The 15,161-nt window shown below is 53.2% G+C and overlaps 6 protein-coding genes across 6 annotated transcripts; 2 read left to right on the top strand and 4 right to left on the bottom strand.

Moving 5' to 3' along the window:
- Positions 1-2: 2 nt before the first annotated feature.
- M409DRAFT_17663 (uncharacterized protein) lies at positions 3-1,873 on the top strand (the record flags this gene model as incomplete). The annotated part of the gene is made up of 3 exons (XM_033804158.1): positions 3-1,187; positions 1,299-1,517; positions 1,574-1,873. The coding sequence occupies 3 exons, from the start codon at positions 3-5 to the stop codon at positions 1,871-1,873; spliced, it is 1,704 nt and encodes a 567-aa protein (XP_033673319.1).
- Positions 1,874-2,382: 509 nt separating this feature from the next.
- M409DRAFT_63118 (uncharacterized protein) lies at positions 2,383-3,288 on the bottom strand (the record flags this gene model as incomplete). The annotated part of the gene is made up of 1 exon (XM_033815447.1): positions 2,383-3,288. The coding sequence occupies one exon, from the start codon at positions 3,286-3,288 to the stop codon at positions 2,383-2,385; it is 906 nt and encodes a 301-aa protein (XP_033673318.1).
- Positions 3,289-3,843: 555 nt separating this feature from the next.
- On the bottom strand, positions 3,844-4,945 carry M409DRAFT_50128 (uncharacterized protein; the record flags this gene model as incomplete). Its single annotated transcript, XM_033811457.1, has 2 exons — positions 3,844-4,049; positions 4,102-4,945. 2 exons carry the CDS (start codon positions 4,943-4,945, stop codon positions 3,844-3,846), a joined length of 1,050 nt encoding a protein of 349 aa, XP_033673317.1.
- A 328-nt stretch (positions 4,946-5,273) lies between these two features.
- M409DRAFT_63116 (uncharacterized protein) lies at positions 5,274-8,055 on the bottom strand (the record flags this gene model as incomplete). The annotated part of the gene is made up of 3 exons (XM_033815446.1): positions 5,274-5,400; positions 5,505-6,820; positions 6,943-8,055. The coding sequence occupies 3 exons, from the start codon at positions 8,053-8,055 to the stop codon at positions 5,274-5,276; spliced, it is 2,556 nt and encodes an 851-aa protein (XP_033673316.1).
- A 670-nt stretch (positions 8,056-8,725) lies between these two features.
- Positions 8,726-11,277, top strand: M409DRAFT_17659 (uncharacterized protein; the record flags this gene model as incomplete). Its single annotated transcript, XM_033804157.1, has 9 exons — positions 8,726-8,791; positions 8,840-8,913; positions 8,963-9,062; positions 9,155-9,328; positions 9,397-9,746; positions 9,801-10,539; positions 10,591-10,682; positions 10,737-10,886; positions 10,938-11,277. 9 exons carry the CDS (start codon positions 8,726-8,728, stop codon positions 11,275-11,277), a joined length of 2,085 nt encoding a protein of 694 aa, XP_033673315.1.
- A 118-nt stretch (positions 11,278-11,395) lies between these two features.
- M409DRAFT_63114 (uncharacterized protein) lies at positions 11,396-12,544 on the bottom strand (the record flags this gene model as incomplete). The annotated part of the gene is made up of 3 exons (XM_033815445.1): positions 11,396-11,596; positions 11,648-12,281; positions 12,360-12,544. The coding sequence occupies 3 exons, from the start codon at positions 12,542-12,544 to the stop codon at positions 11,396-11,398; spliced, it is 1,020 nt and encodes a 339-aa protein (XP_033673314.1).
- Positions 12,545-15,161: the final 2,617 nt, after the last annotated feature.

Genomic DNA, 15,161 nt, shown 5'->3' with positions numbered 1-15,161 from the left:
AGATGGCACATCTTCGCTTCCTGACAGGGATTCGTTCGACTACCGGCATTTACACTATACGAAACTCAGGGCGGGCACGGATACTGGCAACGCCATTCGTACAGCGACGATATCAAGGATTGCCAATTGGTCCCCAATTACCTGGTCAGCAAGACGAGGACGCGGACGATCAACCAAAATCCTCCAGCAAGAAAGATGGCAAAAAGGAAGGATTCACCTGGGGGCCTACCCTCTTCAAGATGTTCGAGGCCGCTCTCACTACCTTTGCGTCAGTCGCCATATTAGGCGCCGTGGGTTATGGCTACACTCGATACTACAAGTATATGGTCCTCGAGAAGATTGAGAATGCCTTCAAGCCGGGTGATCCAGTGCTCGACCTCGCCGCGACTAGCAAGCAAGGCACGGCAACTGGTGGCACGATTCTTTTGGACGAGGACAAGCAGCGCGAGCATTGGGTTCTCCGAGAGGAACAAGACCTCATCGACTCAATCGTTTCCGGACGGACTAGAGGCCAGTACCATCTACTTGTAGGCGAGAAGGGAACCGGCAAATCCAGCATGCTCATTGATGCCATGGCCAAGATTAATGGTGAAGGCTGTGCGATGTTCGATGCCCACGCCGATCCAGAGATCTTTCGCATTCGACTAGGCAAGGCGCTGGATTTTGAATATCACGAAGACAACATCGGCTCTCTGTTCTCCATTCGAGGACCACGGGACGCTGGTGCAATACTCGACATTGAACGAGCGTTCAACAAGCTGGAGAAAGTCGCCATGGCCCGACGAGAGAGGGTCGGTCGGCCGATCATCCTCATCTTCAACTCGATGCATCTTCTACGAGACGACGATATTGGTAAAGACCTGCTTGAGCTCATTCAACAGCGCGCAGAGCAATGGGCTGCGAGCAACCTTGCCACGGTGATCTTCAACTCGGACGATTACTGGATCTACGAGCGGCTCAAACAATATGCGACGAGGATGAACGTGATTCGAATTTTGGACCTCAACAAGGACAAATCGATTGCCGCGTTGCGGAACTATCGAAACCGGTACCGTGGTGAAAATCCCGATTCTTCGTTGCTGGAGCAGGTCTACGACAAAGTCGGCGGTCGGATGTCGTACTTGACCCGAGTGGCAAAGTCTCCAGATATGATGAAGACAGCTGAAGATATCTGTCATATGGAAAAGGTATGTGATAGCCCTCGTCGTTCCATCCGATCCACCCACTGTGGACCGTGCGTCACAATTGCCATCCCATGGTTGACGAAGCCCATTGTCAAGGAAGCTAACATTTTGCAGACCTGGTTTCTCAATCAATGCTGGATCCTAGGGCAAGGAATGGACGACGATGTCATGGACCAACAGAAATACGCCTCTGCTGCGATGGTCCTGGCCAAGGCACTCGTTGACCAAGAGAAGGAGATGGAAAAGACCTATGATCCGGACCGAGGTCACATATTACCAGAGATTCCTCTGCACCAGGCACGAGAGATCATGACGAGAGCTGATTTCATTCAAGTAAGATCATACTAAGAGCACTGCGGGTGGCTTACCATGCTGACCTGGTCCCATAGAGCTATGATACCATCAACATCTTTGCGATTGACAGCAAGGCCATGGTCCGTGCAGACTCCGTTCCCATGATGAACGCATTCAGAGAAGTCTGCGCAGAGGAAGGCTTCGATCAGTTCTTGGAGGATACGTTGGATCGCATCAGCGCCATCGAATCGCTTGGACGCACGCGGGAGTTGACGATCAAGGACCTCTGGGACAAGGGCAAGTATAGAATCAAGATCGAGGATGCACGTGGAAGAGGGACTGGGGGCTTGACGTTTGAAGTGGAGAAGCCTGAGAGTGATGAAGACGATGACTAGTTGGGAGGAGTAGGAGGTTTTATCAGATACCCCTTGATCGACTTCATTCTTCTGTGAGGAAGCCATACATCAGCGCCTCTTCCTTCTTGACAATACCCCGCGTAACGATGACCCGATTCCTCCAGAAGGAGTCACGCGCTGATGCCGTGGACTCGTATTCAAGATGGGCGCCGATTGCACAAAAGTAGCATGCGAGCGTTCGGCGTCGTCCTCAGTATGAGGGCCACTCTCGTGTAGCCAACACTGCCGAATATGTGCCTTCGAGAGATGATTCCAGCAAGGTACAGTCGAATCTGATCCTGTGCCGTCTCCGCGAAGTGTGCGAGCCACCAAGCCCACGATCAGACCCCCCCTGGGCTGGTCAGACTCAGCACAGCGGGGATTAATTCTGTTTCTCCAGCAGAGGGATCGCATCGGCGCAACTTAATTAGCAGTCGTATTCGCCCTTCGAGCGAGTAGATCAAACTCGGGCATACGTTCGTAAAGCGTGCATCACATCGAGGCTCACTTCAACTGGCAGAATTCTTCCCCTTCGACTTTGGTCTATGCTCCTCCTCAGCCGTCATCTCAGTCCTCTCAGTAGACGAACTCCACAAACTCCTACTCTCCCCTTCCACCCCCCTCATAGCCTCCGCAACAACAGCCAGCTTCGCAACAACATCCTTCACCCCACTATCCACCTTCTTGAAATACGCCTCATTAGCCGCCCGCCGTTCACTAGCCAGCTTGATATCCGCCGCAGTCTCATCCTCCAACTGACTCCTCCCGCTCCGACTCGTGACATCGCTCCTCACACTCGTGCTCTCATCCGACAGCGCCGTAGATGTACTCGCCGCGGTATCCGCCCTCTGTCGCCGTGAATGCGCGCTCGACCTATCCAAGGCGATATCCTCTGCACCCTTGAACCGATTGATGTTCAGTTCCAGGTCCTCCGCCGCATCCGCTTGTCTCTCGTTCCCTCGTCCCCATGCTCTTGCGAGCTCAACCTGTGCTCGTCGTAGGTCGTCCAGAGCAGCAGCATGGCTCTCGCCAAAGACGTGTGTGGAGCTCTGAGCCGTCAATTCCACTTCGTTCAGTGTACTCTGCATCTCTTTCCATTTCGCCTCGACAGCCTTCTCACTGGCCTTCTTGAGAGGGGGCAGATTGCTGCTCGGGTTCGGAGCATCGCCATCGCCGGTATTGGTCTCTGCATCGGGGTGGTAGGGACGCGAGAGCGCGGATTTCTGGCGATTGAGCGTATCCCTTGTCTTGTTCAGAGTCGAGTCGTGCGTTGCGGTCCGGGCGATGGAGAGCTGTGAGGCATTGCGAGATGGTGGGCCGACGAAGAGCGTCGGCGCTGGCAATCGATTCGGTTTGGTGTTGGCTGTGGGCGATGGTTTGTTGTTGCTAGTAAGTGTACTTGCGTTGCTTGACATTTTGGGTTCTGGGAGTTGTATTGCTACATGATTGTGTGAAGAACAGCAAGAAGTCAAGGTGAAGTGAGGTGGGCAGGAAGCCCCCACTACCTCCACGCCGAGGATTCATGTGAAGTTTGCTGGGCGGAACGATGGAACATTGTACAGAGAAGAGTTGTTCTGCGATTTGGTCACCGCTCATGCCAGTCAAGCCGGCGGTGATATTCTATACTACAATCTTCAAATGCAATGTCGAACCTCAAGCCGAGGATTGCTGTACAGCTGAAGGACACACCCTTCCTTTCCTTCCGATGTCTTCCCTTCCCATATCACATTTGAATGACCCATGAACGCCCTCGCTATGCAACGGCCGTTCCCGGTGTCGGTCGTCAGGTGCTCGTCGTCGACAAGCGCCTGTTGATCGTACATTGACGTCGTTCTCCATCCACAGCGAACAGCCTAGGTTAGCCACAAGCTTTCTTTCGGCTGTAGATCACAGCCTCATGTGCCCCGTCCAGTCGCAGTCCTGGAGGGTAGATGCAATCCTGCACCCACACCGTCTTTGCCATCGTATGTTTAGAAGGTCCTGTCTCGCGAGGAGGCTTGGCTGTAGTCCACGCGCAGTTGACGACCATACACCTCCTTCCTTTCCAGATGCTCTTTCGCCTGCTGGGCGCTTTCGACATCGATGAAGTCTGCGTGAGCGAAGCCTCGGGGTTGGCCAGTTCGGCGATCGATGGCGACACGGACGTCAAGAACGTTGCGAATCTCGCGGAAGAGATCTGTTAAAGCATTAGCACAACTTGTCAAATGTGGCAGGCCTTCTGGACATACCGTTCAAATCTCTGTCGCTCATCTGGTATGACATGTTGCCAATGAAGAGTGTCTTGCTAGGAGGATTCGGGTCGCGTGCTGCGCGCTGGTTACGAGGTTCGCGGCGAACGTGATACTGGACAGCCATGCGTCTGCCCTGGAACACCTTCTGATCAAGTTCACGCACAGCTCGATCAGCTGCATCCTGAGTGGCGAGTTCGACATAAGCGAAGCCCTTGCTGTTGCCCCTGCTGTCTGTGACAACTCTGCTATTGGTAACATCTCCATACTTTGAAAATTCAGCCTCGAGTTGTGGTGCGGTAACTTCAAAGAAGAGGTTTCCAATGTAGAGGATCCTGCTAGGTTTTGCGTCTCGTTGGGTTGCTCCAAATGAAGCTCCGGACTCGCGTGACGGGAAAGTAGCATTGGAAGCAGCGCTGGCAGCATTTGATACCAACTCGGATGCTCTGGCGGTAACGTCCTGCGCTGTCTGTGCAGCACTGCTTGCCGCTTGCTGGGCTTTCGATGCCGTCTCTTCGACAGTCTGTTGTGCCATTTGTGCAGTCTCCTGCGCGGCCTCAACAACATCGGGGGTAGCAATGCTCTCCTCCTTGATTTCTTTCTGCTCTTCTGCGGAAGGCTCTGTAGTGACAGTCTCGCCGCTCGTCTCTGCCTCTGCTGGACTGACTTCCTTCTTCTGCTCCTCGTCTGCAAGCCATCTCCAAGATTGGTGGAATGATCGATTGAGCGCAAGCTTCTGTGATCTGACTGTTGAGATTCGCGTTGGAGCCGGTCTGAGGGTCGATAGCTGTCGTGCTGGCTGTGTAAAGACTGCTCGCGCAGCCACGCGTCGCAAGGCGAACATTGTGGCACCTCGAATCGGAAAGTTCGTCGACTGAGCAGTAGTGATGAATGCGAGATGGCGACGTCAAGTTCGATCAACTGCGGGAGGAAGAAGAGATGTGTGTGCGGCGAAAAGAGATGGTCACGATTGCATTTTCTCCAAAAGATCAATCAAGGAAGTTTTCCAAAAAGGTACCACGACTTTTGAGCATGATTCGGGCTCGCCCCTGACCTCACCTCGTGTGGGCGATTTCTCTTTACCACAGCATCAACGCAGGCATTTGTTGACCAGAAAAGAGTATAGCCCTATACGGAGATTCTGGAAATCCACCATGGTCAATCGATTTAATTCATGCCGATTCAAAGTCAAGAAAGGGTTGTAGTAACACACAAAAGCTGATGACATACACCACCACCTCATCGAACCCAAACATCGCGAAGATAGACCCATCCTTGACCCGATTTCCACGCTTGTCGCTGCATAAATCATCAAATTACACGCAAACCTAGAGCAACAGGGTATCGCACGAAACACGCATCATCAATGCCGAATACCAAATCTCCCAATCGCTCTGGAAAACCTCGATGCTGAGCTTGAAGTCGTGGTCGAAGTCATGCCACTCGTGGAGACACTGGCATGGGACAAGGTGCTGTCTCTCCTTGGAATGGACCTCTTGAGCGCGATATAGTCCCTCATCCTCGGCGGAGGGTGGACTTCCTCGATCATCGCGCCTTTGCTGAGAAGCAGCCTTACCATGCTCTCCCGATGAGCAGTAGGCGCTCTCGAAGCTGCGAAGTACAGCGCATTTCGAGACATGGAATCGGTGGCGTTGACATCTGACTCTGAGTACCTGCCATGGTCCAAGAGTGCAGTCGCCTGTTCGAGCTTCTCAGACTCAGCGCAATGATGCAGTGCCGTCTTACCAGCTCGATCCACGGAATCCTTCAAGTCTGGTGCCAGCTCGAGAAGCAAGTCTATCATCTCCCGGCTGGACTTGTGCACAGCGTAGTGGAGAAGGCTCCATTCGTCGACGCCCTTGGTCTGCAGTGTTGTTTCATCCCACTGGAAGAAGACTTCGACCATGGAGGTATGCCCAGCTATAACAGCTCTGACCACTGGAGCTTCGCCTTTCCTATCTCTGGGCTCGACGTCGGCGTCATGATGCAGTAGACATCTGGCCATATCGTTTAGGCCGTTGCTCGCCGCGTAGTGCAGAGCAGTCAGCCCACGCTTGTTCGCAGTGTTGACGTCTACTTGATACTCTGGACCGAGCAGCTTATGCACCGTGCTCTCATCCGACTTCTCGACGGCATGCATCAGAAACGTCTTGCCCTTGGAACACAAGCGCTCGAGATTCAGGTCCGATGCCAGCATATTGTGGACCTGTTCAGAATCGCCAGACTTGATTGCCTCCACAAGTATGTCATGCTTGTCGACAACATCAAAGTCCGGTTGCGGTCTTGTGTGGGTCGAGATTCTCCGCAAGCTGTCGCTGGCTGCAGAAGAGCCGGGCCGCTCAACGAGAAGCTTCCTCAGACCACTGGCCTCGACCGTCTTGTCCCGGGTTTCCAGGATACGTGCGAACAGTTCGATGCAGTCTCTCTGCTGCTCCACCTCTTCAGCAGCTTGATCGCTGGTATCACTGGACTTCCACTGCTTGTTGAATGCCTTCATGGCATGGTTCTCGGCCTTCTCGATGTCATTAGCACTTTGGGCAAGTGCCATTCCAGCATTGTTCATGTATCTGTCGTAATATATGGAAGCAAGAAGATAATGCTGCCTCGCCTGAGCCAGAGGTGGTTGCTCCTTGGATGCGATACTGCCATTCGTGGTTGCCACTGACGACGATCGCTCTCTCAGCAGCTGGTGCACCGTGGAGACCGCCTCACTCCATTTCTATCAAGGTGTCAGCAAATGTTCGTTCGTTGCACAGGCAGCACGACCATAACCCAAAGGCTGCGCACTACAATGCTGGAGCCGCGGGAGATAACTAGGTCGAAGACAGTTCTTTGACTTACCCTCTGTTTTTGGTACAGGAAAGCCAGCTCCTCCTGCATCTGCGCGCGATCTTCAAAAGGAACGCCATAGTGTGACTCTCGAGTCTCTGAGTTGCGAATGGCACGATGGAGATTGAATTCTGCTTGGTTGAACTGCTCTGCATCTCGCTTCTCTGCAGCTTGCTCTGCGTACGCTTTGATGTGCGTGTTCAGCATGTCCAGCGGCCAGACGCTCTCATCATCGTCGTCCTCATCATCGTTTTGTAACGAATCGGCGACCAAGGCGTGGCCTGTAAAAGCAGGATCAGCACTGATTGGCACAGATACCTGCCCTGTCGACGGAGTAGCAAGCGCCTCTGGAGGAGTAGAGACAGCAAATGGACTGGCGCTCGTTTGCTCAGCGTCCACGCGTTTGATCCTCTCGGACCTGTCATCTGGAAAGTACTCGGAGGTGTAGTGCTCGTGAATGTCTTCTGCGGTTCGAAGGCACTGCGACAGACTGTCCAGAGCGTCCTCGTTTGGTGGAGTCGGATCTGCGGATGAAGCCTGCTGTCTGTTCTTGAGGGCCCACTCATGGTGCCGATGCATCATCTGCTTCTGGATTCTGTTGCCCTCCTCGACCTCAGCCCCCAACCGCTCGATGGCCTGCAAGAGTTCATTGTGGTTGTTTTCGATGACAGCGCCGGTCCTGGTTTGATCGAAAAGTTGTAGCACAGCAAGCTCCGTGGATAAGACGTGGACTCGGGCTTCAAGTTCGTCGTTGATCCGAGTGATCGATGGTTGACGCAAGGCGATGCGCCACTTGTCCAGGACCGATCTTTTCACTTGATTGTCGAACCCTCCGACTCGTTGTTGGAGTTGATTTACGGTACGTGTGCATGCCTGAACAGAGCCTCTGATCGTTTCCGCAACTTGGGCGCTGACCTGCGCATGACTGCCTGAGGAGGCATCGTGGTCGTCCCTATCTTGCAGCACTGCCTTGACGCTATTGAGGACAGAGTCCAATCGTGTCATTCGTTCCCAGAGCTCAAAGGCGATCTTGTCGGCATCTTTTACTTTCTTGAGGAACTTGCCAGCCTCATACGTGACTTTCAGCAAGTCGAAGACTGCGGCGACGGTTTGCAGTTCTGCCATGGGAGCTTCAATCCACTTTCTGGATCCATGAGGTGGGTATCAAAGCACTGCCAGCGATAGCAGGCTGTGGGAAAGTACACTATAACCAATCCAGTCACACGCGACTGTGTCACTTGACTGCATGCTCCGAGTCTTCCCTGGGCGGCCTCTTTCGCGAAGGAAGCTGGACAGAACTCCGCCACCATGGCTTGAAGATGATCATCGTATTTTGCCCGACTGGCGACATCCCCGGCCAATCCCACACTTCCCCCGTCCAATCACCCCGCAAAATCGCTTGTCTTGCAGCTGCACGGGAGGGATCTTGATCCTACGAGGCATCTGAGGCCACGAACTCCTCTTCTGGTCGTTAGACCAATGAGTCTGGGCTGCAGCAGAATCATGAGGCTGAGTGTCGTGCACAGGATCTTTGCGGAACTCGACCGGCTTCATGGCGAGCTGCACAAAAGGTGAGGCGGCATAGCCTTGTCCTGCACGAGACAAAGAAATTGTTATCGTGATGCAGCTGCGCCTGCGTTGGCGGTAGTTGGCAATATACTGCGCTGCGTGGGATTGTGAAACTGCAAATACCGCGGCAACTCCAGGCAGCCTTGGAGTTCTACAATCGACTCGATTTGATGTCACATGAGTGTTCTTGTATTCGACTATCTCTGCCTGTATCAACTTGTAAGTCATGGAGGCCGATGAAGTACATCAAGTGAATGGGCCTCGAAGACGCTTTGTCGAATCCGATGAAGAGGTAACTATAACGTGCTGGGATACAGAACAATCACTCACTGTAAAGTAGTCCAATTTCGAGACAGACTCGATCGTCGATGCTCCTTGGCGAGCACACATATTCGAAGACAACGACCAGAGGCTGTAGGTCAACGTTCAATGTCTGATCTGAACAGAGCTGACCATGCTCAAGGATCGATAATCCTTTGGCAAACGTTCACCATATCGAGCGTGAGATCAAGAGCTTCGTCAAAGATCATGGCTTCCAGCAGCAGGAAAGCCTCTTCGTCAAGGTATGTTCAATCATCGCCTTCCATTCGAAGATCAGCACTCTACTGGTACAGCCTTGGGCAACTATGATGGAACATTCTGACGACATGAACAGGCAGGACAGATTCTTCGAGACCCTGAGGCGTGGCGAGCTGTCCCGAACCTGACCGACGAAGAAAAGGAGGCCCTGGAGAAGGAGAATCGCAAAGGCTTCTGGAAACAGCCCAAAGAGCTGCGAGTGACTATCATCACTCTCTGCGTTGCTGCCGTTGTGCAAGGCTGGAATCAGGTACAGCATTCAATGGCCAACATCCCCCTCTTAAGACTTGTGCTGACGTCCTGGTTTGCTGGATGAAGACTGCGTCCAATGGAGCCAATCTGAACTGGCCAAGCCAGCTCGGTTTGACTAACGTCGATGGATGTGACCCTACAGGCACTGACGCCTGGATCTTCGCCATTGTCAACGCCATGCCGTACTTCTCCGCCAGTCTCGTGGGTTGCTGGATCTCTGATCCTATCAATGAGTACTTCTTCGGACGACGCCCAGCGATCTGCTTTTCAGGCGTCTTGATCTTAGCGTCTATGATTGGCAGCGCTTGTTCGCAGACATGGCGCCAGCTGCTGGCTTGCCGTGCCCTGCTGGGCATTGGAATGGGTTGCAAGGCCAGCGTGGTCCCAGTCTTCGCTGCTGAAGTTTCCCCTGCACAGTAGGTACCTCCCACTATCAGCACGACAACAGTCCTAACATTTTGCGTCTGCAGCATCCGAGGCTCCTTGACAATGAACTGGCAGCTCATGGATGCCTTCGGAATCTTCTTGGGATTCACAGCGAATCTGGTCGTCTCAGGCGTTGGTCCGACGGCGTGGCGCTGGCAGACGGCATCGAGTGTATTTCCCTGCATCGTCTTGCTATCCCTCATCTACGTCTGTTCGGACTCTCCCCGCTTACTCATGAAAAGAGGCCCTCGACGGTACAAAGACGCATACACCACCTTGCTGTCGCTTCGAGGCCAACCGATCCTGGCAGCCAAGGAGCTGCTTTACGTCCACTACCAAATGGAGGTGGAAAAGCGATACATATCCGGCACGAAACGAGACGCAGACATCGTCAGAGAAGAGCAGATCGTCGAAGCATCCAAGGGCAACACAACTTCCACAAGGACACTCCGCTCTCGCTTCGGAAACACGAGCTCCATCAACTACTTCCAGAAATTCGGCCAGCTCTTCACGAACAAACGGATCCGCAGGGCGACCGTCGCCGCAGTCGTTGTCATGGTCAGCCAGCAACTTTGTGGAGTCAATGTCCTGGCTTTGTACTCCTCCAATATCTTCTGCGAGTCGGGGGAGCAATTGAATGGTAATCTGGCCGATCCGAACTACCTGGAACCCCTTTTCTTGAGCTGGGGGATCGGATTGACGAACTTCCTGTTTGCGTTTCCGGCTTACTGGCTAATTGATAAGCGTGGACGACGATGGTTGCTGCTTGTTGCACTGCCGTTTGTGAGTATACAATGTCAATATTGGTCTTCGGTGTGCTGACGCATGTTCTAGATGGCACTCAGCATGTTGGCGGCGGCCCTGAGCTATCAGATTCCTGGTAACAGTCCTGCACACTCGCCTGTGATTGGACTTTTCACTTACACGTATGTTCACAGCTGGCAGAGGGCTGGGTGGATTTACGCTGATATGACCACTAGCTTCATGGTATTCTACTCGTTCAGTATGGGCCCAGTACCATTCACGATGTCAGCCGAGGTCTTCCCTCTCGAAAACAGAGTTGTGGGCATGAGCTTCGCCGTTTTCTCTAACATGCTCGGTCTCGCACTCTTGACGCTCTTGACGCCAATGTACGTCGATAACACTATAACGTCAGTGAACAAGCTGACTTGTCTCTGTAGAATCACGGTCAAGGTCAGCCACGGCGGCCTCTTAGGCATCTTCGCCGGCCTCAACCTCGTTGCCTTCGTCCTCATCTTCTTCTTCGTTCGCGAGACCTCGGGTGCTACACTCGGCCGCACAGCAGGTAGCATGACATTCATGTCCCTCGAGGAGCTGAACTATGTCTTCGGCGTCTCGACGAAAGCGCATGCCCTTTACCAAACGAAGAAGGTACTTCCTTGGATGTGGAAGTATTACATTCGCCGCGACAAGTCGTCCGATCGACCCGAACAACTATATACATGGGCGAATGCGAGGAAAGCGCAGAAACAGGAAGCGGTTGTGCAACATGAGGAATAAGACTGGTTATCATTGAGAAGGTCATTTTGGGACGTCAGCACGTCTCTATCATTCTATGCAGCCTTCCCGGATCCGATTGAACGCCTTGCAGATAGCAAAATTCGAGAATAGCAGAAAATCAATCTTTGTGGTCGACTCGAACTTCTGGTGTCGCTGTACCTGTCTCGCTCCGGCCTTGTGGGTGGCTTCCGTTGGTGCCGTTCGTTCGCGGTCGGTTCTCCATCAGGCGCAGCAGGTTCCTCATGAGGACCACGATGGTGACTTTGCCAATTGCGGGGACGTAGATGGAGGCTTTCTCTTTGATGTCCGGGTTGAAGTTCTATATGTTGTTAGTGCACGATACTGCCTGCTTGATTTACCCCTGACGTACCTTCTCGCTCGAGAAGTTGATGCAGATGGCACCGTCTCTGACAAGCTCTGTGGGTACCTTGTACTTATCGCCAGGGACGCCACTGATCACAACGTCGCTGATTCGAAGGACGTCCCTCAATGCTAGATCCGGCTTGTCGATGACTTCGTGCTTCTGCTTCTTGAGCCCAGAGCCACGGGTGAACTGCTGCACACCCGTAACATCGACACTGTAGACTTCAGCACCATCATTCGCAAGCAAAGCCGCAAGAGGCCTCCCCACAACCTCACTCCGGTTGATGATCACAATTCTTCGTCCGAAAAGCCGCTTGCCGTAGTCTAGAATGTTATTATAGACCTGCAAGTGCTCCAAGATCTTGATGATGGCGAGCGGCGTGCAAGGCAGGATGGACTTCATGGTGTTAGTCGGAGGGTCCAGGAAGCGGATGTTCTGGTACATGTTGCTGATGAGCTGAGGGGAGAGGCCTTCGATGTCCTTGTACAGGCTGACGGTCCATTGCAGGGTGCGGTCGCGCTGGGAGTTGAAGACGGGGTAGTACACGATGATGCCGTCGATTTCGTCGTCCTTGTTAGCTTGGCGAAGTGCTTCCTCGAGTTCTTCTGCGTTCACTTCGTGGAGGGTGAATTCGATGCCACTTTTGAAAATACAACCCATCAGTTCAGATTCACAAAATCTCACTTTGAGATCAATTTTCTGAGTTTGGATCGCTCACTTGTCCTTGCAAGTCTTCGCCGTCCAGTCTGCATACATGCGACCCGCGGGATCTCGATTCGCCAGAAATCCATGCAACTGAGGCGGTCGTTCCAGAGCCTTGATACCCGCCGCGACCTCCTGCAGCAAGTTCTTGGCGATGTTGTTGGCCAGCACGACTTTGCACAGAGGCTGCGGCGCGGCCATGTTGAATGGAGACTCGTAGGAGAAGGAGCGGGACTGGTGAAGAGGTCGACGGGGGACGGCGAGGGTGCTCTTTTTGCGGTTGGGGGTTGTGGACTGCATCTTGGGCGATTGTTCACTGCCGTCAAATATAGCGGTTTGCTAGTGTCGAAGCTAAAATTTTCTAGGTTCCTTCACGGGGAGTCACTTTGCTGGAAGGAAGGACGACGAAACTTGGGGGTTGCTCTTGCTATGTTCGCTGGTCTTATCACTGCGTGCTACATGCCTCTTGATCGTAGTACATTTGGAACGCTGTGAAGCATTGCGAGTTGATCTCTCCGCCGCATTGAAGCGAGGACATGCTCGGTCGTTGCTTGCCTCTACTTTTGAAGCTATGTCATTGCCACGTGGGAGCGCCACATCAACGCCACACCTCTCACAATCGTGATAATGCCCTCGATTCGCACATGGTGATGTGATGCGTGATAAGTATGTACATTCGTGTCTGTGGAGAGCACGGCGGGGCCGGCTTTGTTGCAGTCTCATGTGTTGGAGGGCAGCCATCGCATTGGTCTGCGAAAAAGTCCTGAAGCAGAGGCATTCAACACGTTCAATTCCGAACTCCGAATCCTCACCAAGTCTTCAGCTGCAGCGTATCCCACCAGCGCTTTGTCTGCGCCAGCATGCTCACTGGAGAACTTAGCCGATGATGGCACTATGAGCTAGACTTCATGTGCTGAGCGCACAGGAACTAGGCATCCTCCTTCGTAGAACGTTGCAATCTGCAACCGAGTGCCTCGACGCCGAAGCGGAGCTGATCTCGATGCTCTCGTCATGTGCATGTCGTCTATCTTGGGCCTGGAAAGTGACCAGGCTCGTCAATGAGTACCCTTCAGGCAGACAGCAGATGTCGGCGCTCGGTTGCGCTCGAATGTTACGTCGTCATAGCTATAAAGGACGCTCGCGAAGCCTTCTCGACACATTGAATGTTCTGGCAATTGCAAGATACCCGTCCACACTCTCGACGTCTGGTGGATCATTCTGCTGTGTAACAAGCCTTTGGGTCACCATGACTTCGCGATCCTCGAAAAACTCCATGGGCTCACTGGTCGAAGACCATCAAACTTCATCGAAGAGATGCGACTCTCGGACGCCCTGTGAGAGTAAGCAGAGGTCTCCACTCAGACAGATCATCGACAAGGCCAGAAGAAAAGCTTGGGGGGAAGAGATACTTGCTGGCGACGAGACAAAATTTGCGAGAATGAAAGCCAAAGAGGTTGAGAAACAGAAAAAGAGAGAAGAGTATGAAAGACTTGGTTTAGGGGACAGAACCAAATTGGGTACGAAAGTTGGTTTCTTATCGTGAGCATGTGAAAGACGGTCGTTGACAAGACTTGTGTTGCCAGGGATGCAAGGTGCTGGCCAGTGGAATGGTTGAAGAGGCGAATGGCGGCCAGTGAATTGGCGACAAGGCTGCAAAGGTTGGTGAAAGTCAGATAACAGATGAAACGAGGGTCACTGGTACCAACATCCAATAGACTCAAAAAGCATACGCGCTTCTCGTATGGCGCAAGTCGGGTCGCGGCAAGGTGAGAAGTCGTCCACAATGTCGGATGGTAGGCCTTTGAATGTGTACACAGCTGTTCCGTAATTTAGAGCGAAATACCAAACCCCCATTGGCATACGCACAGCATCTGATTGTAGCTCTGTTGAAGATCGTCCGAGTCTGCGATTCGGTCTCCGACTACGCGATAGCCAAGGGTCCTCAGTGCAGCCGAGAAGTTCTGACAGGGTTCTTATTATTGGTTGCTGACAGGGAGGATTCTGACGCAGGACGCAGGAAGCCTCGACACGTTGTTGTAGCTGCACTAATTGGCGCTCGTCGGAACTTCGTGAGAGCCGTCAGCTGCGGAAGTGCCGGCCAGCAAAGATTGACATGTTTTGACCTCCATTAGAGGTGGCTCAGAGCTGACGAACGATCCCTTATGATGTTCTTCGCGAGCCTTGGGGGACTGGGTCCAGGAAGCCGTGTACAGCCGTTTGCTCGAGCGTGATCAAGCAGATATGCGCTGTAGTCTGACCATCCGGAGAGCTCGCAGAGGTGGCAGCATGTTGCTTGACGCTTGTTGCTTGTCAACTAGGATGGCGTACGATGTCGCGCCACGGTTTCAAAACATGGTCGAAATGCTTGTTGTCCGTCATTGCGATGTCAACAAGTGCCAGTGACTCACTGCTGCGAGGCAATACGCATTGAGGACGACGTGCGCGCGTGTTGACGGTGCCGAGCGCCGAGATAAACAATGAAAAAGGTACACGTGTAGGCGATGCAGTGACAACAACAACGCGAGAGCAGCAGCTGGCGAGGTCTTTGTTAAACTTCAGAGTTCAAGGGTTCTTGTTCCGGTCCCGTTGCAAGGATCTAGCGGCACCAGATGCCACGACCCCACTCGCTTAGTAGGCCCTAGCAATTAGCGGGCTCACATCTACGCGCTTGCTTCACACCGTGCTGTCACTCACTCACTTCACCTTCGCTACCACCTCCACCTCGCCCACCGCTTCCACTCTCCGTTGCATGACCGCTTCCCACGACGCTGGCCGTACCCGTCGGTCACTTGTGCCTACCGCTTGTTGTCTTGTCGCC

The sequence above is a fragment of the Zasmidium cellare genome (genome assembly GCF_010093935.1).
Source record: "Zasmidium cellare ATCC 36951 unplaced genomic scaffold M409scaffold_3, whole genome shotgun sequence".
In the NCBI taxonomy this organism is placed as follows: domain Eukaryota; kingdom Fungi; phylum Ascomycota; class Dothideomycetes; order Mycosphaerellales; family Mycosphaerellaceae; genus Zasmidium; species Zasmidium cellare.
This window is presented reverse-complemented; position numbering and strand designations above follow the sequence as displayed.